The sequence below is a fragment of the Nelusetta ayraudi genome, unplaced genomic scaffold, assembly GCF_046127955.1.
Source record: "Nelusetta ayraudi isolate G7.1 ecotype Tasmania unplaced genomic scaffold, CSIRO-AGI_Nayr_v1 ptg000004l, whole genome shotgun sequence".
Lineage (NCBI taxonomy): Eukaryota > Metazoa > Chordata > Actinopteri > Tetraodontiformes > Monacanthidae > Nelusetta > Nelusetta ayraudi.
In genome coordinates this window covers 8,128,385-8,151,724 of record NW_027466054.1, presented here as the reverse complement: position 1 = coordinate 8,151,724, position 23,340 = coordinate 8,128,385, and the positions used below count along the sequence as shown (strand labels likewise).

The window sequence follows — 23,340 nt, the reverse complement described above, 5'->3', positions numbered from 1 at the left end:
CAGCCAGGGGCTGGTTTACATTGGTGGTCCCCCTGCCAGTTGTTATAGGTACAGTACCTTTTAAAGGAGGTCAATGACAGCGGTAAAGAGCAACAGTAATACAATACAGCACAATGGCAATACACACAATCAAAATAGGAAATATTTATAAATCATTATATTGCTCTTGGTTTGTGTGCTCATTTAAGGTACCTGGTCATCACACAATGTTATAGCGCTACTATGTAAGGTCCACGTTAACCCCCTCATCCTAACGTAGTAAGGTAGATATGCCACAGGGTGGCAGTGGCTACATGTGAAGTGGAGTTATCTCCCAGTCACCAGTTGAGCAACCTTAAATGGTTAAATAGATTAAAAATAAATAAACCTACAGATGTCCTTCAGAGCAGCATTCTCACCCCTCGGTTTACCTGTAAAACGCATAGAATTAGCATCCTACTAATATGTTGTGATCCCTCTCTTTGTGGTCTCAAAGAGAGAACCCTTGGGGAGGCATAGAAGCCCTCTGTGAAGTCACAGAGGGGTACTAACCAAAAGAGAGTGATTAAACACAGACCATCAGGAAAGTGGAGCATGCAAAAGGAGGAAAGGAAAACAGTTTGATAATTTCAAGGAACTTCACTGACTGGCTAGAAAAGACTGAAAAAGTGAATTTAACATGAGACCACAGAAACCCTGACAACCTCTCCGACCTCGCTGTCCATCTAAAAAAAAACTTTTGTGTGTGTGTGTGTGTTGTCTCAGTGGAAGATCACGTTGCCTGTGGGAGAATTGGTTCATCTGACATTCTCCACCTTCGACCTGGTGCCTTCAGGCTGTGGAGACTTTGTTCAGGTCTATGGAGGCCACCGGCCTGGAGCTGTCTCACTCGGTAAACTTGAAACTACACATTTGTTTCAGTGGGCAGAGGGGCGCACTACTCAAAGAGAATTAGGATTTTTAGATGATTTTTTTTCTCATCGCTGGTAAATCTTTATCCACGGGTAGTGATAAAATTCTTCAGAACACTTTCAAACAACAGCGTCTGTTTTGAAAATATTACATTTAAGACACTGCATTGTGAGTTCTAAAAATGATGTTCTAGTACATTTACCAAAGCCACTGTTTTAGTAGTTTCTTCATGAACAGTGACTTGATCCCAACAGGCAAATTCTGCTGGATATTGAGGCAGCAGCAGCTCATCTCCCCTTCCAACACCATGGTGGTTCGCTTCAAATCAAACAACTTCTTCACCTCAAAAGGATTCAGAGCAACATACAAAAAATTCATCCTGCCAACCTCCTTCCCTACAAGAACACCCACAACCTCCGGTGAACGCTCTCTCCTAATTTGCCTCTTGTCATGATCTGTTGTGTTCGTAATTTTCTGTTTTGTTTTGATAGTCTCCCCTTGTGTGTTCTATAATTTACTTCCTTTTCCTGTTTTCCCACCTTTTTTACGCCATGATTTTCACCTGTATCTCGTTGTCAGTCTTGCCCTCGACTGTTCTCACTTGTGTTCCCCTGCCCTCTTGTATAAATAGCCCCTTTCTTGGCCTGTCTTATGTACAGTAAGTTGCATCAACGTCAAGTTCAGGTCAATGTCTGTAAGTCTGTCATTTTGATTTAGTTACCTTTTACACATAAAACCCCACACAGAAAACGCCATATTTAGCCCAGCTCCTGGAAACAGCAAGAAAAAGTGTTGTTATGCCTTACACATGGCGAACTACAGGGTGTAGACGTCATGTTTCGAGGATCAGATTAAGGGACAGCATCCATAACCACTCTCCTCCTTCTTGACCTCCTCCAGCATCAGGATGCTGCGCTCCTGTGCAGCTGTCGGGAGAGTCAGGAAACTTTTCCAGCGTGAACTATCCAGAGAACTACAACAACGGCATGAAAAGCATCTGGGTGATCACAGTGGAGCCCGATAAGGTGACAGCATCACTGCACCACAATTGCTCAGTCATCAGTCTCCGATTAGATCAGAGGTGTCACAGATAAATTCATTTTTTGTTGCACCATCAAGATCTAAATGAAGCCCAAAATAATTTTGAATAATCTCCCTGGTCAAAATACTTGTTAGGATTTTGTACTCAACTTGATGACTGTCAGTACGTGTCCTGGCTGGTAGCCTATTCAAGGACATCTTTGTGTTGCAGGTGATCCATCTGTGGTTTGAGGATTTTTCTCTTGGTACGGACCTGTTCTGCACCAGAGACTTCATCACACTACAAGACTCACTGGCCATCATTGGTAACTTGGTCACTTGCCTGCTCTAAAAATCTCTAAATATGTACATTGCAAAAAAATTGCATTTTATCTGTGATCATACTGTCCATTATAAAATAATTATTAGAACTTCAAATTCTGCATTTTTCCAACTTATTTTTTGGTTTGTTATTTTGTGTTCATTCCCCTCTTTTGTAGCCGTGTTGATCTTTACTTGTGCTGGGGTTGACCCTTCTTTCAGTCCATTTGCATTACTCTCCTTGTAACCTTTATTTGCTGTTAAATTATAAAGCCTTGTTTCTAATCACAGAGAAACAAATTGTACAGAGTCACATCTTGTCTGATTGTGATGATATTTGCAGGCAAATTCTGTGGCAAGACCAAGCCGATGCCTCTGGTGTCTCTCTCAAACCGCCTGACAGTCTACTTCAACACCAATGACAGAGACACAGACAAGGGATTCAAGGCTCATTTCAAAGCTGTGGATCCGGCACTCACATCAGGTAGAGGAGACTGAATCCATTTCAGCAGGAAAATTGACTGGGCTGTAATGTTGGAAATCCATCTCACAGGATGTAATTGACCCAGAAAATAAATGTTGTGACGTTGGGACGCTGAAGCCCCTCCATATGCCCTGTTTACAGAATTAGCCGGAGCCGGTGGATTTCTCCAAGGTGAACAGGGGGAACTGATGACCCCTGGATTCCCTGAGAGGAACTACTCCAATTCAGCGCTCTACCAGGTACTGATATGCACACGCACACACAATGGAGCTTCGCAAAGACATGTGAGAAAGCGGTGCTGACCTTTATCTGCAAGGCTGTCAACTGTGTTTCCTCCAAGAGACTGAAAATAAATATTTAAAGGCCCAATATGTCACGTTCACTGTAGGCATTTCGATACGCGCTACGAATATAAACATGTCAAAACTACTGTTTGCACAACCACCAGAGGCAAAAATATACTTGATGTCACCTTTTCAGTTTGCATGCTCCTGAAAACTCACCCGCAATCACTCTGTGTGTGTGTGTGTGTGTGTGTGTGTTCGCGTGCGTGTGCGTGTGTGTGTGTGTGTGTTCGCGTGCGTGTGCGTGTGCGTGTGCGTGTGCGTGTGTGTGTGTGTTGCATCAGTGGAGAATCACATTGCCTGAAGGAGAAAGGGTTCACCTGACATTTACCTCCTTCGACCTGGCGCCATTTGTCTGCAGAGACTTCGTTAAGGTCTTCGGCGGCCACCAGCTCGGAGCCCCTTCACTCGGTAAACATCATGTGGCACATTGGTTTCAGTGAGGGAGGGGAGGGAACATAAGAGGGAGAGGAATTGAGTTGGAAAAAAAAAACTCCTTCATCAACGAGATTAGTGTGGGTAAAAAATACTTTCACACACCAGGCCAAAAGCGAAAAGAAAGTAATGAAAGAGTGCGCACAACAGGCTGTTAGCAAGAAGAGCTCTGTGCCATGTTCACTAAATATGGATGAATTTAATTAAAGAGTCCAACAATGCATTATGATGGATTTCATTCAAAGTTTCAGTTACTTTGAACTCTTTTAACCCATGGTTGTTCACAGGAAAGTTCTGTGGGAAGTCGTTGCCACAGCCGCTCATCTCTCCTTCCAACACCATGGTGGTTCGCTTCAAGTCCGACGGCTACTTTACCTCCAAAGGATTCAAAGCAACGTACAGAAAATTCATCCCACCGACAGATGCCCCGGCAGCAAACACGTCACACAGTGGCTCTTAGAAAACAGGCAAGATACAGTAGGTGATGTATACAGGAGAGGGGGAGGAGGAGGAGGAGGAGGAGGAGGAGGCAGGTTTGTCACCAGCTGTTGCTGCCAGATTCACGATAAGGATTTTGATCCAGAACCTGGAGAAGTGGAAATAGTATTCCATTTACATTATTCCAAATATTGCAACATACTACAATAACAGTTGAATTATAAAAAAAAAAAAAAAAAAAACGTTGACGAGAATATAGATCATATATGTAATCATGTTCACTCAAAGTGCTTTGCACAACTCCAAAATAAGTAATTTACATGGTTGAATATTTTATCCAGATTTCTAAAATCTCACTTTGTGTTTAATCATATTTACGGTCGAAAAAATGTTTGTTGTTGCTGTTTGAAACAAGGCTGTAAATCATGAGTGATTTTGTACTGATGTTGTGACTGTTGGGAGAACTGATGACAGTTGGGGTCATTGGTCCTGGTGATTTTAAGTGGGGTTGTAAATGCATTAGTAATACCTTAAATCTGACTTTGAACCTGATGAATTTCAATAAACAATTTAAGAATCATTAGTTTGTTCATGTTTCTAAGCATGATTGAAGGGTTCTATTTAGGAGCCGAAAGTTAAAATCTTTTGCTTTTGAAACTATAAACATCCGCCAATTCTAAATGGAGCATCTCTGGACTCTGAGGGGAATTCAGAGCAACACGTCTGAGCTGTAGCTGAAGTCCCACCGATAAGTTGCTGTTCTGCTACGGGGATTTGAAATCAGCTTGCCGTGACCCAGTTGACGTAATAAACATGTTCATTTCTTCAGCTCATACCTTTGGAAAACCCTTAAAGGGGTCATGAGGCTGCGCAGAAGCATAGAAACAGTCACAATTGAGCAGAATCACTCTCACACCACCCGAGGCACATTAACTTGACTTCTATTACAGGATCAATGTGGTAATTACTGTGGTACATGATAATTCCACACAACCCCAGCTTCAGAACTGCAATATGAACCGCCCGGGGGTTAAAGTCATGTCTGTGTTGTGACGGTCATTTTTTTTTCAACTCCAGTCCTCCATTTTCTCCCCAATGTCCTTTTTTCTCCCTTTGTCTTAATGAAGCATCCGAAGCCAGAAACAGTGAGGTGATTAAAAGCTTCTGGCGGCTCCCCTTCTCTCTGCAGAGCAGCTCCCATTAAGCGGTCGGCCACAGCTCCTCTCTGCTCTCTCTGGTATTCCTCCAACTATTGTGTTAGCTGGAGAGCTGGAAGTGAGGCTTGTCCTCCTGATGGCTGCCGACTCCCAGTGGAATACGTGGCCTACATTTGTTTGTGGTGCAACGACGGGCTGCGAGAGCAAGTTCCCTCACCAAGAAGCTCCCCGTCGCTGCATCCCTCACACATGCTTTCGCAAACAGGTGTTTGAAGGTATCAATAAAGCTTTGGTAATAGGTTTATAAGAGAAAAACTTTTTTTTACAAATTCACTATGAGGTCATTATTCTTATGGCATCCTTAAAAAAAATAAAAATAATGTATTGTATATCAGAAGAAGGTGGTCTCACATGAACAGCCTTGTTGGTCACAAGCACACTTCACATCATTGAGACGCAGTTGTGCCCTGGTAACCGTTAAATTTTCTTTGATCGTTTCAAAGTAGAAAATTTAGTTGCATTTGGTTATTCACCAAAGATTAATTTCTTCCAAGAATTAATTGGTTTTACTTTGGGCTGGTCATAGCAACATAGCAACTAGTCATAGCAACAGACTAAAAAATATTTAATTTTTTTTTTTTTTTTTTTTTTCTCTTATCTAAAATGAAGTTAGTTGTTTTGTGGCTTCCTGCAGTTTTGTGTTGTGTACCAATAAAGATGAAACTATACTCAACAGTCTTCAAGTTCAAGTCGTGTGTATGATAAGTTGAGGCAGTATATAAACCCTGATGTCGCCACTTTGAGGCTGATACGACCAGTCACAACAAAAGCTGCATGGAGACATGCTCTGTTTTTCTTTGGGTTTTTTGGTCTTTTCACAAAAAAAACAGCACACATTATACACGATAACATAAAAAAAACACAACAAAGGCACAGACTCTGTGTCTGTACTACTGACAACAATGGAAAAAATCAATAGAAAAAATGTTTGCCTTTCAGCTTTATGACTTTGACGATATCCATCCTATCACTACCAGCACTGATTAACTAGCCTTGATAATGTCCTTTCCGGACCTCGCTGGTGGATGTTGCTCCGCTAAAGAGAAAGGTATAAAGTTCAACTAACGACTAACTTGAAACACCTTGCCACTGATGAATAGTCGTGGAAGGCACAGCTTTGTGCATTTACGCTGCAGTGAGGAAAAATGGAGTCAACATATAGTCGGCCGAAAAGGATGAGCACTCTGGAAAAGATGCTGATATTTCTCTTCGTGGCCATGACTGGGGTCTGCATCGCCTTCATTGTCCTGTACTTTGTGGACCAACCGACCAACAATGACGAATCTACTCCTGTTGCGGGTGAGTGTGTGTTCTGCGAAATTGCATTGATCTTCAGCACAGTGTGGCCCAGAAAAATACCACTGACAGATATCTTTGTTCCTTGTCTGTGGGAAAGTGGTCAAACCCAAATTTGCCAATATTTCACTATTTATTTTTCATTAGAGGAGTTTCTCCTCTCAGAGCGGCATTTATCAAGAAGTGAAACGGCTCCACACAATGTCAGTCCATTGAACGCCAATAAACCCAACACTGCTCACGTCTTAGCATTATCTGAACACATTTCAATATGATGTAAGTGTGTCATTTTGAAACAACAAAAATACAATTTTCTTAGTCTGTTTGTGTACTGTTAAAGGAGGATAGAGGATCACAATGTGAGACATTGAGCATCCATTTCCTCTATGTCCTCAGGCTCAGGGTGTGGTGGCCCCATGGAGCTGTCAGGAGAGTCGGGAACCTTTTCCAGTTTGAATTATCCCGAGAACTACAAGAACGGCATGAACTGCATCTGGGAAATCACAGTGGAGCCTGACAAGGTGACATGGTTCAGCATTACTGCTCTGCCTACGCTTACTCACCCATTCACACTCTTGTTGAGGGTAACGTGAGGGCCGGCTTTTGATCGAGGTCGACTGTGGAGAATATACTGAGGAGAAATGCTCCTGCTCTCCAACAGTGACTATGACACAGTGCAAAGTGAGTTTGATAATGTTTTAAAGTCAGATCGGTAATATTCTGTATCAGAGGTAAGCCAAGCCTTCCTTGTGAAAAAAGTAATACTGCACTCAGTATAAAAGGGCTATAAAAAGACAATATGGATGAATAGTAATGAGAGTACCTCTGGGGAGGGGGGGCGGTGGGGTAAAATTATTTTATGCATCCATCCATCTATCCATTTTCTGGTACCGCTTCTCCTGCACTCAAGGTTGCGGGGAAGCAGACCTCTTGCTTTGTCAAGCTGCTGTTTGGGATGGGTTTAATGTGAGGCCAAGCAGTGGACAGCTGGGCTGAACGCAGTGGCAGCGTCTCGGACAGATGGCTGCACTGTCTCCTTCATTTTCCTCCCAACAGCCACAAGAGGAAACTTGACTTTGCTTTACGTGTGTTAACTGCCTTGGTTCCGACCAGATACAGCAGTCCTTTACCTCTCAATCCTCTGTTTCCTCTTGAAAAGAAACCATTTTAAATGCAATATTTGGATACTTCCACATTTGACACACATCAACCTTTATTTTCCTACCAACAGCCACAAAAGGAAACACAAAATTTGAGTTTCCTTTTTTTGAGGTTGCATTCCTGCCAGATACGACAATATCCACTTCAGACAGAAGTTGGTTTGTGGCACGTTTATACAGGCACGGCGGCACATAAGTGTGCAGAGGCTGTCGTCAGCCTTTCTCTCTTTTTAGCTCTTCAGATTGAAATAAAGGAAATTGAAACACCTCTGCAATGTTCCTACTGTAGGTTGTCCATCTGTGGTTCGAGGACTTTTCTATTGGGACTGACCAGCCCTGCTCCAGAGACTTCATCACACTGCAGGACTCACTGGGGATCATTGGTAAAAGCTTGCATTAATTCTAACTCCAAAAAGGTCGATCTAAAAGAAAGAATGCAGTGTAAAACTAGAAAGAGAAGCTCCTTCAGTCTGCACACATCTGTCCACTTGTCCATTAACACTCTTAACACATTCACTCATTAACACACAGAACATTGCTTTATTGACACTGCAGAGACACACAGAGACAGACCAAGGCAGCAATAATTGAAGTTGTATTCATTTAAAAGACACATCTTCATTGCCTCAGGCACAAATAACTCTACATTATGAAAATCCAAATGTTATTAAATAGTATAGCAGCATTGCACCTATATTATTAAACATTTAACTTTGTACCACTTTGTGTTAACTTTGCAGCTGTGCTGAACTGTATTCCTGAATGATTTCAACCGCAGAGCGGGAAGTTGTACATTGTCATGTTGGGTCTGATTGTGATATTTTCAGGCAAAATCTGTGGCAAGACCAAGCCGATGCCTCTGGTGTCTCTCTCAAACCACCTGATAGTCTACTTCAACTCCAATGAAAGAGACACAGACAAGGGATTCAAGGCTCATTTCAAAGCTGTGGATCCAGCACTCACATCAGGTATGACGATGTCTAGACACATCACATTGTACACGGCTTGCATACGACTGGCCCAGAAAATAAATGTCAGGATCGGTACGGGACAACGACACATGTTGGATAAGGTGGATGGAAATAGGGGTAGACAGCTATGCAGGAGGTGTGTCCCTTCAATACATGTTACCCTGAAGCCCCTTCTTGTAACCCTGTTTACAGAATTAGTCGGAGCTGGTGGATTTCTCCAAGGTGAACAGGGAGAACTGATGACCCCTGGATTCCCTGAGAAAAACTACTCCAATTCAGTGCTCTACCAGGTACTGGGACACACATTTTTTCTACATGGGATAAAGCACCGCCGTTCATCTGCAAGGCTGTCATCTGCGTTCATGCTGGCTTCGGACATGAACTCTGTTATGTGGCCGTCATCATAACGCTGTCATAATGCCGCCATTCTAGACCTTAAAACACCTTTCCAAGCATGACAGAAAAGAGAAATTGCTACACGTCAGATCTGTCAAAATTATATTGTGCAATAGGTGGACAGTTATATGGTGTTTTCATTTACACTCTACTACCACTTCCACTGAAGCACTTTTTCACACTCATTTTCAGGGGGGTAATTGTCTTTAAATGTTCAAATTATTAACAAGGATGTGTTTTGTACGTGTGATCTCTCTGATTCCTCAGTGGAAAATCACAGTGCCTGTCGGAGAAAGGATTCACCTGACATTCAACTCTTTGGAGCTGGTGCCTTCAGCCTGTGGCGACTATGTTCAGGTCTACGGTGGCCACAGGCCCGGATCTACTTCGCTCGGTAAACATCACATTTACACACTGATTGCAGTAGATTAGATTAGATTAGATAAAATTTTATAAATCCCGAAGGAAATTCACATCGTGAGCTGCATGACACAAGCCTATAATAAATGAATAAAAACATGAAGTGCTTAGTGCATGTTACATGTAGTGCTGAAGTGCTTGATAAAGCAAGGAGGAAGCAAGGAGGAAGGAACACGAGGGTGGAAGAATTTGATTTTGACTCAAAAAAAAAAATCTTTCTTCATCATGACTGATTTCACAGTATAGAAAAATAGTTTTCCAGATCTATTTCCATTACACATTACTCCGCTTCATTTGAATTTACATTTATCACTGTTTTCACTTCGTTACTTTCTCACAGTCACTTTTAAATAATAATTTGTTTCAGGTAAATTTTGTGGGCCGAAGTTGCCGAAGCCTCTGACCTCTGATTTCAACACAATGGTGGTTCGCTTCAAATCCGACCACACCTTGACCTCGCAGGGATTCAAAGCAACATACAGCAAGTTTATCCAAACGACTGTCGCCCCGCCCCCCCCCACCACCACAACAAAACCAACAACAGAAATTCCCTCAACTACTGGTAAACACACATCTACACAAGTCTGCTCATCTTTTTTAGGTTTCCCTTTTCGATGTTTAACAGTATGATCCCATATTGTTGCCAGGTCATTGTTTACTGTCGTCATTTTTGATTCTGTCGAGCTGTCGACAACATATTTAGCCCTGTGTTTGCAGCTTCCTGCAAAAACCTATCAATATTAGCTTCCTCCCCTAACATCCAGGCCTGTTGGAACTACATGTTTGGAAGGAAAAAACACCTGGCTGGGGTTGTTGTGAGAGTTCTGGGAGCGATATCAGTGAACAGCCAGTGCCCTTAGTGACATCACAGTGAGATCTGTATTCCAAACTTCTGAAGTAAAGAATGAACCTTCTTCCCTTGGGTGGGCTAAAGTTAAGGCTAAGGCTAGGAGATGTTCTTGTTGAATGAATTATGCATAATGTGGAACCTTTGAACCAGTGTATTTTTTTGGATGCTCATGGTGTTTAGTTTCAGATCTGGTTGATGGGTTAGTCAACAAAAAGGTAGAAGAAAAAGAAAAAGAAAAAGTAAGAAGCAGTCACTTTGTGTCAACAGAGCTTCTTTGAGTCAGCCTAAACCTTTCTGCAATTTCACAACTTTCTCCGTCGTCTTGTTATCACCTAATGCTGATACAGAATCTGTGATAACTGACTCACGAAGGCTGCGGCGGCTCTTTGTGCACCCCAGCTCACCTGTGCACAGGCTGTGCTCTTTTTACTGCTCTAAGCAGGTGACTGCAGCCAAATAAGGATGTACCCAAGTTACTCTATGCATGAGTGGGGAGATAAAAATTCCTTTATTCATCAAAGCTTTTTGCAGAAAGCAAACTTGTCCGCGTTGAAAAAAGAGATATTACATCTAATGAAAGAGTTATAAAAATCATTGATACAGGTTCCATTATTTTAAAATAAATCTGCAGCACAAATCTAAGTTTTCACATCCTGAGATTGTGCAGTCAGTATTCTTTCCTCTGCTGCTGTTTGACAGGAAGTGGTTCAGTCATCATCGCCGGCCGTAAAGGAGAGATCCAGTCCTCAGGTTATCCAAATCCATACCCTGCTCACCTGCAGACCTCCTGGAAGATTTCTGTCCCCAAAGGATTCCTGGTGAAGCTGCACATCACTGACTTGGCCATCACTGGGGAGACTGGGATGTGCAATGATGACAAACTTGTTATTACAGATGCTTACAGCACACTAGGTGAGTTTCCCCTTTTCTTTAGGGCTTAGAGGCCTTAGTCGATAAGGTGAAGTTTATAAAAACTGACTTCTGCTTGCATTTTACATTCAATAACCAGCGACATGTGACCAGGGGTTACAGCATTGTGACAAGTCTCAATTCAAGAAATGAAACGATTAGTCGGCTCAGAGCGATCAAGAGAGTTATTCAATTGCAATTTTCCTGAATCAAAGCTTTCTTTCCTTTTCACTGCCGACAAACGCTGGTTCCGCTGTTGTGTTTTACATGTACACTTAATGGCTCTTCTTTCCCTCTGCAGGGACACACTGCGGCCACATCACACCGCCTCTAGTGGTCAGTGCCAGCAACTCCATATCTGTCAGCTTTCAGTCTGACAACCGCCTCACAGACCGGGGATTCTCTGCTAAGTGGGAGGCTGTCTACCCCGAAGACATCGCAGGTACCACGACACATAGATTCCAGTCTGTGGACAGTTTCATGCACTTTTCTGAGTAATCAGTCCACCAAAGCATCTCCGCGACCAAAACATTTCACTCCGCGTCAACACACAGAGGAGCATAGTACAGTGGGGTTTAACCATCTCAGCAATTAGATAGGTAGATAGAGCAAGCATTATCTTTATCTAAATTGCTGTCATCTTATCGTGGTTTTCATTGGTAATGTGGAGCCAACGTGCAGCAGCGGGGCAAACCTTGCTTGAGTTAAAGGAATTCAAACTTGTTAACCTCAAGCCAAAGATAAAGAAGTCCATGATAACGTGGCCATAATCTAACAGACCGCTGCTCCGCACTATATTGAGGAGTTACACTTGCAGCACGGGAGATGCATACAAGTAAAACCAGCGCCTTACAGCAGAAATCCCAGTCAAGCAGAGTTGGTTTACATCTGGCACTCACATACGTGTGTTTATCGAAAGTTCTTTAAATTCTTTGTAGACATTCACACTGTTTATCATGTTCTGGGGCTTTATGACAAGCTTCACTAACAAATGTAACCTTAGAAACAGAAGAAAACCATACCAATTTTAGTTTTGGCTGTAACATACATCCCTTATTCTCCTAATTGTTCCTTCCTTCCTCTCTCAGAAATCCAGGGGTGCGGTTTTACTTCGAAAGAGGAAACAGGAGTTATAAAATCCCAGAAGTGGCCCATGAATTACAAGGCCAATGCTGACTGCATGTGGAACATCGCCGTGCCAGTTGGGAAAAAAATCCACCTGACGTTCACCGACTTTGACGTTGAACCTGCTGACATGTTTACAAACAGATGCTACGATAACATTATGGTGTATGACATCAACAGTGTGACTAATGCAATGCATCAAAAGTTTGGTAGGTTTATGGTTTACGTTTGTTCATATGACAAGTAGCTCACAATAGATTTTAAAGAATGTAATGAAATTATAGATAAATCAGTAAAATAAATTACATTTTTAAATCTCAGTGAACCATATGCAGCTACTTTTTACCGTAAGTGCCAAACTGTTTATGACTTTGAATCTGTTTCAGGCCCCTTTTGTGGCTCTACTCTGCCTCCCACCATCGAGACGAAAGGCAGCAAACTGGTGATACGTTTCCAAACAGATCTGTTCACTGAGGGCAAAGGATTCAGGGCCTACTGGACAACAAACCCCAGTCTTCCTGCCCCCACTGAGCCACCTGTTCCACCAAACCCCTGGGACAAAATCCCCATAGGTGCAGTATTAATTCAGAGCCTGTAAATAGTAATTATTATTGTACATTTTTTTGTATTGTGAAATAATGTAACTTATCGTCAACATTGCAATATCTTGGTAACGTTGGTCAGTTTTGTTCAGCTGCAGTAGAATGGCAGAGCAGAACAGAGAAAATGGGGATTGAATTACCAGCTACTCCTCCTCATTATCACTCACTTAAGTATATGCAAGTGAAATTGGCAGTTGCCACAAATGCGATGTTGAAAGAATCCAGTGTACAGATCTGTTGAAGCTCCAGGGATGGATATGTGTAAAACACAGATCCTCAGTTAGCATTTATTCATTATTTTTAGCTGGATAGCCAGCTAGCTAGCTAGCTAGCTATCTAATCCTAATTCTTCAGCCAGTGATGAGCCCCTCTCTGGGCCTTCACCAAACCAATTGTTGACTTTTATATATGGTTAGATTATTTTCCTTTTTTCTTTTTTTTTTTTTTTACCAGCGGTGACCAGTCTGTTGGGAAAAGGAAGAACAGAGAGAGAAAGAGAGAGCGAGAGTCATCAGAGCAATTTGAGTTCTAAAAAAAACAAAAAAAACAAATTCTGTTATATTCAGATACTGATATTGTTGTGTTGAGGGATTATTGCTGCTGAGTCTGAGTGTTAGATTTTCCCAGTTTGCGCAGAGTGCCAGATTTTTGTTTGCAAACCAGCAGACTTGATATGTGACTGTGACTAAATGGCAGCCAAACGCAGTGGGATAGCGTCCAAATTCAACCTGGAAAAAAAAAAATTTCAACGGGATGTATTAGAACGGCCAACCTTAAGCCGCACACGGCAACACACGTTTATCTTTCAGCTGCAGATGTGTGCTCTATATCCAGGCATTGTTTGTACACACAAACAAACCACAAACAATCCATACATGAGCGGTGAGCCAGATATGGAACTGGTGACAATGGTTTTCCTCTGTTTTTTTCAGACTGGCCCAGCACCTGCGGGAAACCAGCCATTCCTCCAACTCTTGAGGCACGAATTGTGAACGGTGAGCGGGCCAAGCCAAACTCCTGGCCCTGGCAAGTGTCCATGCAGGTATGGAAAGTGTCCAAAGCACTCACACTCACACACATCCGGAATCCAAAATCCTGAATACATTTCTTTTTGTATATATTATCTTTATTTGTAATTGTGGGATCCAGTGTAGCAGTCTTACATCTTTAATTATCAAAAGGTCTCCTGATAAAAGCACTTTTAGCCCTCTGTTTACAGGGTCTGACGAGTATTACTGAATTTTAGATTCCCTGGCGACACCGTTCAAGAGTGTTTGGAATTATTATTATCAAGTCAGCCCTTAATCTCGATCCAAAAGTGCCTTCCAACCTGGATGAGATATCTGTAAATCAGTTCACCAGCCCTTTGTGACATCACAAGGGGTTGACATAAATTATGTGATGTGGAGCAAGCAAAAAGAAGCAGGATGACATTTTCCTTTTTTTCTCAGAGATAATAGACACTTTTATTGTTGAAGCATCAGAAGCGTCAGTAAAGGGATTTTTGCATTAAGTTGGATCTTGTTCCAGGTTTGGCCAGACAGTCGTCCAGAGCCCACATTCTTCCACACCTGCGGTGGAACTCTCATTCATAAGAACTGGGTTATGACAGCAGCCCACTGCTTCATCAGGTAAACATTGTTTTACATAATTTTTCCACTTCGTCTTGACAACACACGAAAATAAACTATGCATTATTCTGAAATGTAAAGCACCATTGTATATGCAATGCTGTGGAGTGCATTGCATTGATTGCATTCTGCTTGAGTCAATCTAGAGAAGTAAAACTGTGCAGGTCTCCCGTGTTTTTGCTGTAGAGTGTGGCCTATCGTTATTATTGATTTATCAACCCCTTTCTCAGGTACGCTGATGAGCTGCAACGCTGGAGCATGTGCCTCGGCAAGCACAACCTGACTTTCACTGAGCCGAGCGAGCGCTGCTTTAACGTCACTGGCATCTACCGCCACGAGGGGTTCAAATATCCGACTGTGCCTACGGTGGAGTTTGACATTGCCCTCGTCAGGCTGGATGGGGACGTGACAACCAGTGATGAGATCTCCTTTGCCTGCCTTCCCTCTAATGACGAGATGCTGCTTCATGGCAAGAAGTGCTATGCCACGGGCTGGGGAGATGAGACGGGTAAAACGCCGTAGAACATGTGTTTACTCATTCACTCACTTTCTTTTATCCGCTTCTCGTGACATCCTTTTTGCGCTCTGCTGGACAGTTGACAAATTGTGCTTCTAAATTGTGTTGTGTGTATTTTGTAGGTGATTCAATGAACGCAACGGTAGCTGAGGCCCTTAACCAGGTCGCCCTGCCTGTTGTGGAGTATGATACCTGCAAGAGGATGGACTACTGGTGGTTCCAGGTCAAGACCTCCATGATCTGCTGTGGTTATACGTTGCCTGATGAGCTCAAGTCTGTCTGCCAGGTGAAATTTTGCACGAAAGGAAGACATGATGAAGACATTCATAAACATCAGAGCATCTCTTTATATGTCCCTCTTCTTTATGTGACTGTGCAGGGAGATTCAGGTGGTCCTCTGGTGTGTCAGGATAAGATCGGTAGTCCTTGGGAGGTTCACGGTATAACTAGCTTTGGTCCTATTGGGTGCGTTATGAACAAAAAGCCCTCGGTGTTCACTCGCTCCTCTGCCTACATCCCCTGGATCGAGAACGTAATCCGCAAGGACATTTACAACGGACTTGGTATGACTCAAAGCCGCTCAAAATTGGAACACTTATTTCCCCTTCAAACCATTCAGTTTTTCCACATTATCGCATTCTTTCTTTCCGCAGTTTCCGGCTGTGGTGGCCCTGCGGTCTTGAATGGCACAGAAGGGAATGTGTTCTCTATGGGTTTCCCTGGAGGCTACAGCAACAAGGCCAAATGTCATTGGGACATCAGTGTGACCCCTGGAAAACTGGTCCACCTTAATTTCCGCAATTTCTCCCTGGAGGAGAGTCAGCTGTGCATAAATGACAAACTTGGGATCTCAGACCAGACAGGATCTCTAGGTCTGTGAATGACTCCCTGACTTTACTTTTGTTTAATACCATCAGTGACATGATTGGGCTTCTTTCCTTTCCTTTGTGGGATTAATCTGTTTTGAAATTGTACAGTCGCAATTTCAATACAGTAACTTATCAAAAAAAAAAAACTCGACACAGTGATTTATAAACACTTGGGCAGTTATGTCACATCAAGGTAATCAAGATACGAGGCTAATGAAACAAAACAGTACAAGATACGTATATGTGATGAGGTACAATATGTCATAGACATTATTAGATTGCAAATAACATAGAAATTACAAGTATTCCACCCATTTCTATGATTTAAATTATTCATAGTTTGTTTCTGAGATCCTCTGAGTTTAATAAAGCTTTATTGGAGATTGTAATGATTTAAAAGGAGAAAACTGACTTTTTAGAGTTGCTCACTCAGACCTAAACCAGCAGTATATGTTTAATATGGAAGCTTGTTTGTTTTGTTTTGTTTTGTTTTTTAAAAGGTAAGTCAGACAATCGTCCATTTACCGTTTGTTTCACATTCATTTTAAGGCAAATGCAAAGTTCAACATGGGATTAAATACTGGTGTACCTTCAACTATTACCCAACTTCGACCGCAGGATAAGATAAATTCTGGGTTAATGTTAAGCAAAACCACTGCTTAAATGCAGAATTACTCTTTTGTTCTGATAGAAACAAGTCCTAATTCCTAAAAATGTTTTGAACTTGTGTCAAATAACAGAAAAAGCAGTTGCGTTTCAGAAAGTGGACAGAGAGGAGAAGAATAAAAAATAACTACCGTTACAAGTTTTCTTTACTGTTAACGACCAGTAGTTAACAGTTAACGGCGCTAAATTTGCTATCTTGGCGGGCAGCACTTGTCATGTGTTTAACTTGTGTCGCTCGTTTGTTTTTGCCTAAGAAATCTTCTCCTGTGCCTTAATGCCACAACAGACTTTTTAAAGATGGATATTTTTTTTCAATCTCTGCAATCCTCGCAACATGAACCAAGAACAGACTCAAGAAACTCTAACACTCTCCCCCGCCCCCACCACCAGGAACACTCTGCGGCCCAAATCTCCCTCAAGACCTGGTGAGCGATGGAAACCATCTTCACCTCGCCTTCTCTTCCAATGACAGAGTGGTAGACGTGGGCTTTGCTGCCACCTGGAGGGCAATAGACCCCACAGAGGGTAAGGCAGAAGATCTGTGACGAAGAAATGCCTTTCGAATGGAAAATATAATAAAACCAAAGCGTTTAATTGTCCTTTTACATTTCCCCCCTCGGACTGTTTCCCTCTCATTGCCTACAAATGCAGCGCCTTGTGGAGGAGTCTTCAGCGGAAATCAAGGTGAAATGATGTCTCCCAATTGGCTGACAGGCAACTACCCTGCCCTGTCTGTGTGCACGTGGCGCATCAGCATCCCATCCAACACGAGCATCCACGTGGGCTTCTCTCACTTTGATCTGCAAGCTAAGAACCTTCTGGGAACCTGTAGTGACTACGTGGACGTCATCAATGGAGAAAACATGGAAACGTTAGGTTGGTTATTATTACACCTCAGATCCTGAGTGTCCACGCACTGCTGTGGTCATGTTGTTGGTGTTGGTATTTAACAGTGCAACGTTGTTTTTTCCACGTGCAGGTCGGTTCTGCGGTTCCACCCCACCTGCCAACATCACCATTCCTAGCAACACAGCTGTCATCCGCTTCCTCAGCGACACAACCAATCAGAAAAAGGGTTTCCGTGGTTACTGGACGACAGATGCCAGTGTTATCCCAACTTTGCCTCCTTCAACCACTAAGCCATAGGACAACAACTATTACCGGTGGGTGTTTGCTTTGCCAACACAACATGCGCACTCACAGCATCTGGGTCTGATATGGACTGATTTCATGAGGGAGATACAAATTTATCTGATGAATTTAGATTTTTTTTTTTCTAAACTTGTGGTCTGATATCAAAAAATGTTTTTTCTTCATTATTTTTAATTAAATATTTACGCTCAACTTGTCTTGTTTCCCACAGGGTGACTCTGGGAGTTCTCTGTGGTTTGGACAACCACAACTAGGGTAACACTTCGGCCCTGAGGGCTGCATTGAGACAAGAGGACGACAAGAATTCTTCCCGTGTCTCTGCCTTCAATGACTGGATCAACAACACATCATGTTTAACAGTGATATATTTATAGATATAGATATAGATATTATATATATATAAGATTAAAATTTTCAACAGGCTTTATAAATATTTATTGAATGCCCTGAAAGACTGAATCACTGCAGCTTCTGCTGCTTTCAGTATCAGGTCTGCTAGCTGATATACATTTTATTAAAAGTAGGAGTTTGGTCTCTGAGGTATCAGTAACAGAAAAGTGCTGTTTTTTTTAAAGAACTTTTGGAATTCCCAGCAGGAGAACGGAACACTTTGTGGTTAGAAAACACGAGTAAAGTGATTTTGCATTATGTGGAGTCTCGAATGAATTTTGTGTCTAACATGAATCAGTAACTTTTTCCACCTCCTTTTTATGCAAATAAACAGATTGTGCAAATGTGTGTCAGATTACTATGCATTACTTATTCCTCTCCATATAAAATAAACATTGAATAAATAAATAAAATTATTCTAGTCTTTTAACTTTCATTTGCATGAATTCTGTGTCTGATCAAAAATGACCACATTCAGGATCTTGCTGCGTGTTGCCCTTCTGTATTATCCTCCTGCAGTGCTGTGGCAGTGTTGCCTGCCTCTGCTGCCTCTGCTGCTTCTGTTCCGCCTCCTCCTGCTCGTGGGTGGCCCTTTCCTGCAGGCACACATTTAAAGTTTTGGGTTTTAACCCCTTCTGTCATGTGACCAGGCCACTCAGCCAATGGGAGAGCGCGGCTCAGATTTCAGCCAAGGAGAAGAGAGTGGAATAAAGAGGGAGGAAGAGAAGGGAGACAAGCATTTAACTGTGTTCATGATTTGGACAGCCGGCCGGCAGCGACTGCTCTTCTCAGCCTGCTGCTGCTGACAGCGTTATTTGTGTGGCCTATTGTCTGAGTGTTTGGATGGCACCCTCTAAAAAGAGTGGGGATCCCACCGCTGGGAAAAACCCAAGTGCGTGTCCGGGAGCTGAGTAAGGAGAAGAGGAGGAGGAGGAGGAGGAGGCAGCAGACAGCAGCATTTCTTTTCCACTCATCTTTGCCTCTGCAGGAGCTCCGTCAGTGAAAGAATGGGGGCAGGAGCTCTGACCATCTGTGTGAGTAGAAACTTAAAAGGCCAGGGTTGATGTGTGACAGAATGCCAAATGGAACTGTTTAACATTTTGTCCTGATGCCGTCACAGTATTTCCCCGGAGACCAATGACTTTTTAGAATGTCAGGAAAGTACAAATGCCACTTTTCTAAAGGTCTCAACATTTGCACCTTCCATTGCTAAACTACAGTTATGTGGTGGTCATGTAGAGGTACCATTCCTTTTGCAGTGGTGACGGAACACTGCAGAAAGTTAGATATGAAACAAAGTGTGCTTTTTCCAGCTAATGCCGGAGGTTTCCTCCTACAGCAAGTGATGAGGTCATCTCTCATTTAACATAATCCCAAATAGAGGGGGGGGGGGCTTCTCTAATTTGACAGCCCAGGCCTTGGGCTCATTTTAGGCTTGTGCCACTAGGAGTGGTTTCCTTTAGCTAAACAGCTGTTGCCCTGTGGCGCCTCAGTCTGCAGTTGCTGCAATGGCCACTCTCAAGGGGCACAGGGGAGGAGGGAGAGCTGAGAAAAGGAGGAACACATGCTTGGGCTTGCAGTATTTAGTCATCAGCAAGTTTGAGTGCAGAGGCTGCAGCAGTTGTTAGGAGTTTATTCGTTCTTGGCACTTTAAAAAAAAGACTTGTAGATCCACTCAAAATGTTAAAAACAAAACAAAAAAAGTTTTGTGAGACTTTAAAGGAGACTTTAAAGGGACTTTTAAGGGACAGTGGCTTTTTAGGGACACTTGTGAAGTGGAGGGGGCATGACACTCATCAGTATGTAGCCTAAAGAGGCTTTGACAATGGGTTTCCTTCAGACGTGTGAAGATATTTCAAGGATGGGGGAGGGGAGAGGGTAACAAGGATTATTAGGTTAATCGGAGGACTGTCCTTGTAAACAAAAGAGCTAAACTGGAGTCACCAGGAGGCATTTCCTCATTTTCTGTCCTTGGCTGTTTTGTTCTGTGTTCCTGGCAAATGGCAAAATTGATTTAAATCCTTGAATCCTTAAAATGGCATACAAAATAAAATGGCATTGATTAAAACAAAGCCAATCAGGCATAGTTCCCATTCAGCTGATTGACACTGGGTGATTTTAAAGTCTTATTAATCTATATCTAGTGTTAATTTATGTATTAAGTTGAAATAATAATTAATGTAAGCGTTGTGAAGCTGATGATTTAAGTCTCAGTTCAGATGCAAAATGTCCAAAAAAAAATCAAAAAAGGTCAGTCTGCCCCCGCTTCAGACTCATATTTTCTCTATAAACTTTATATAATTTTTTCTACTTCTTGGAGCACTAGTACGGCTACAACAGCATGATCATATGTGCAACCATTTGTGTAGACAGATTTGGGGACATCTGTTAAGCATTGCAGAGAGCCCAGGATCAGACTGGCTTAACCCCTGAACACCTGCATGAATCCTTATGTGCGACATTCTAGCGTTACCATTTCAGCAGCAGTGTAAACTGCAACTGTACACTTAAGTAATTGTTGATTCAGCCATGTACTGGTTTAAGTTAATGAAAAAGGAACAGAGCCACCTATTTGATGAATCATCTACATTCTAGAGATGTTTGAGCTCGAGCATCACTTGTGTCATCAGAGAAAAATAACAGGACTTATTTGTCATCTCCCAAAATAAATCTCCATAAAATGGCATATTTTAAATACCCCTCTGTCTGAAAAACACGGTGCTTTGTTGGACGGGAAACGAATCAGTGAGCGCCACAGACTCCCTGACGTGTGTTGCTAACTTGAAAGAGGAATCAGTGAGCCATCGGTGATTTTCGTGGCTGTCAGTTTTTTTTTTTTGAGCACACACTTTCTGAAAAGAGGAGCAGTGCAAAGCAAGAGACGATGAAACAATGAATTTGCTTAATACACAGCCTTAAAACCCCAAATCATACAATAGAATATTGTTCTTTTAACAAGATAGTCAAAACTGCATTGTTGCCATGTTGCCTTCAGAAGGGCCTCAGACGCTTGCCACATTAAAACTGCACGATCATTACCAAGAGTGTCTGGCTTGGTAATGATCTTTTTTCCTCCATCTGTGCGGTGAGTTTATAATCAGCTGACCAGAATCTGGTGCTGATTCCCTCGATGAGCCTCCCACTGTCCCAGCCCAGTGTACATGACGCGACTACACCGTAATTGGGAGGCCTCTCAATTCACTGTGTGGGTCAGTTCCCTTGTTTTGAAGCTGTGAACTCTGGAATGACAGCATGTCACATGGTGTGCTCGTAGCTATGGTGACCAAAGGTTGGCATAAACCGTGGGAAGTCTTTTCCTCCTCACTCGATGTCTAACTTTTCAACCTCATTGACTCTTTCTATTTCTATCTCTCTGACTGCATAAACCCAAGTGTAAATTGCACTGAATTTGAATGTGCCAGCAGAGGAGGAGCTTTGGCTGCTCTGTGTCACACAGGTTCGCTACGTGGAGTGACAGTGTTTACACACGGAGAATGGCATTGTGATCTGTACAGTGTCCACATGTATACACAGGGACGTAGAGCGCATGTGGCACTGTTTGCCTGGACAACAGTGACTAGATAAGACCTCTGAGGTATTGAAACACTGAGTGGCTTAATAAGTGTGCCCATCACAGTCGTGGTCTTAGAGGGTACCCTCTTCCTACTGTGAACTGTGTTGAAGACATACAGCGTCACTGTGAAGTTGCCTCTGCTTCCTCTGGCTAATTAGTTTCCAGACAATAATATTTTATTCATTCTAAGTAAGCAAACGCTATTATACATATCACATTTTCCTCCTAGTGTTTCACAAAAAAGTTAATGTGTTCTCAGAGTGCATTCTCTAACGTCTCTCTCATTCATCACTAACTGGAAATCAGTCTGATCCTACTTTAAAATAACCACTGATTCAGGTCAGTTAAAGGCAGTGGCTATATCATGGTCATTTGTGTGAGTGTATGCAAGCTGGCGTGTCACTTAGGCAATTCTTTGAACCCACCGTGTTGCGTGGTAACCTGATATTTGTCGTAGCAACACATGGCCACGGCTCGGCCTCGCAGCTCTCAGCACACACCCTCCCCTAAGTGGCCGACAGTGTGACTGCAGGGGGTGCGCATGTATACAGATTCAGTGGAGCATCCCTTCGCCAGGACATGATGCCGGCCACCCCTGCTACCAATGGTCTGTACGCACAGTTCCTCTGGCTACTGTCTGATATTAGTTCCTCTTCCTGTAGCACAACAAGACGGCAGCGCAGGTTAAAGAGGACATGAAGAAGATGGTCCAGATTCCCATGCTGCGGCCCAGGACAGTGAAACCCAATCAGCAGTTTGGAGTGTCCCTGGCCGAGTTGCAGGAAAGGAGTCTGGTGGATGACGGGGTCCCTCGGGTACTGCGAAGGATGGTTGAGCACCTGCGCAAACATGGTGAGAAGAATCATAATAGGAAAGAAAAAAACAAATTGAAATTGTATCACTTTATTAAACATTTAGACTACTTTGGGTTGCGTCCTCTTTGGAATGTTGTTTATTACTTTATGTCGTTCATTCTTGATTTTTACCTTTAAAGTGGAAAAACAAATTGGAGTCAGGCTAATTCTGATTTCCTGTGTTCTTGCTGAGATATTCTTGCAATTCTAAGATTTAATCATGGTGTATATGTGCCATGTAATCTCATATGTTTGTGATTCATTTTTTCCCCCTTATTCATACTAAGATTATCATTACTTTTATGACTTCATTCACATAAATAATATAATCAGGACAAATACTCTTATATTATTTTATTCTCGTAGTTGAAGTCTGTTTTTAACGTAGCTGCGTCGTAAATGAATTCGTTTAAATGTACATTATACACCTCTAAAAAGGAGGGAAATCGTTCATAGTCGTAGTTCTCTATTTGGCCACTAGATGTCAATGCAGGAGAGTGAAACCAGTTGATTCGGCACCAAGTTCTCCGAACTTGGAAGTCAGAGAACTGCAAATAAAACAAATAAATACAAACGTTTCAGTTTTCCGAAGAGGGTATAGCGACAAGGTTTCGAACGTATGAAGGGTTGCCATAAGCTCGACAGAAAGCTCCAGCATTTTCCTTGTTACATGAGGAAAGTGGGTTGCTGTGATTGTGGGCGACTTCCGTGGCCGAGATGCTGCTGCTGAGAAGCTAGTGAATGAAGTGTGTCGAGCCACGTGCTATCATGGCGCAGTAAGGGGGGTCAAATAGCTACAACGAATTCT

At 42.5% G+C, this 23,340-nt stretch overlaps 2 protein-coding genes across 5 annotated transcripts in view; both read left to right on the top strand.

Moving 5' to 3' along the window:
* Positions 1–6,221: 6,221 nt before the first annotated feature.
* Positions 6,222–18,217, top strand: LOC142898216 (cubilin). Its single transcript, XM_076041050.1, has 21 exons — positions 6,222–6,449; positions 6,843–6,967; positions 7,896–7,989; positions 8,434–8,574; positions 8,770–8,867; positions 9,241–9,367; positions 9,761–9,955; positions 10,943–11,155; positions 11,454–11,594; positions 12,241–12,486; positions 12,664–12,849; positions 13,812–13,921; positions 14,410–14,510; positions 14,741–15,018; positions 15,150–15,313; positions 15,407–15,590; positions 15,681–15,899; positions 16,953–17,087; positions 17,214–17,438; positions 17,542–17,725; positions 17,926–18,217. The coding sequence occupies exons 1-20, from the start codon at positions 6,296–6,298 to the stop codon at positions 17,706–17,708; spliced, it is 3,303 nt and encodes a 1,100-aa protein (XP_075897165.1). The 5' UTR covers positions 6,222–6,295; the 3' UTR covers positions 17,709–17,725; positions 17,926–18,217.
* Positions 18,218–18,861: 644 nt separating this feature from the next.
* fam13a (family with sequence similarity 13 member A) overlaps positions 18,862–23,340 on the top strand; it is a 45,929-nt gene continuing 41,450 nt past the window's right edge. Inside the window, exons 1-2 of one of the 4 annotated variants that reach the window (XM_076032618.1) lie at positions 18,862–19,138; positions 22,341–22,530. In XM_076032618.1, the coding sequence (XP_075888733.1) occupies positions 19,112–19,138; positions 22,341–22,530 (217 nt within the window). In that variant the 5' untranslated portion in view covers positions 18,862–19,111. The remainder of the gene's footprint in view (positions 19,139–22,340; positions 22,531–23,340) is intronic. The other 3 variants (XM_076032630.1, XM_076032623.1, XM_076032639.1) reach the window with 3 other exon arrangements.

Excerpts from the sequence above, each read along its gene's own strand:
- LOC142898216 (XM_076041050.1), top strand. The coding sequence starts at position 6,296 with ATGGAGTCAACATATAGTCGGCCGAAAAGGATGAGCACTCTGGAAAAG. Across the intron at positions 8,575-8,769 it reads GGATCCAGCACTCACATCAG|AATTAGTCGGAGCTGGTGGA; the intron begins GTATGACGATGT and ends CCCTGTTTACAG. Across the intron at positions 8,868-9,240 it reads CCAATTCAGTGCTCTACCAG|TGGAAAATCACAGTGCCTGT; the intron begins GTACTGGGACAC and ends CTGATTCCTCAG.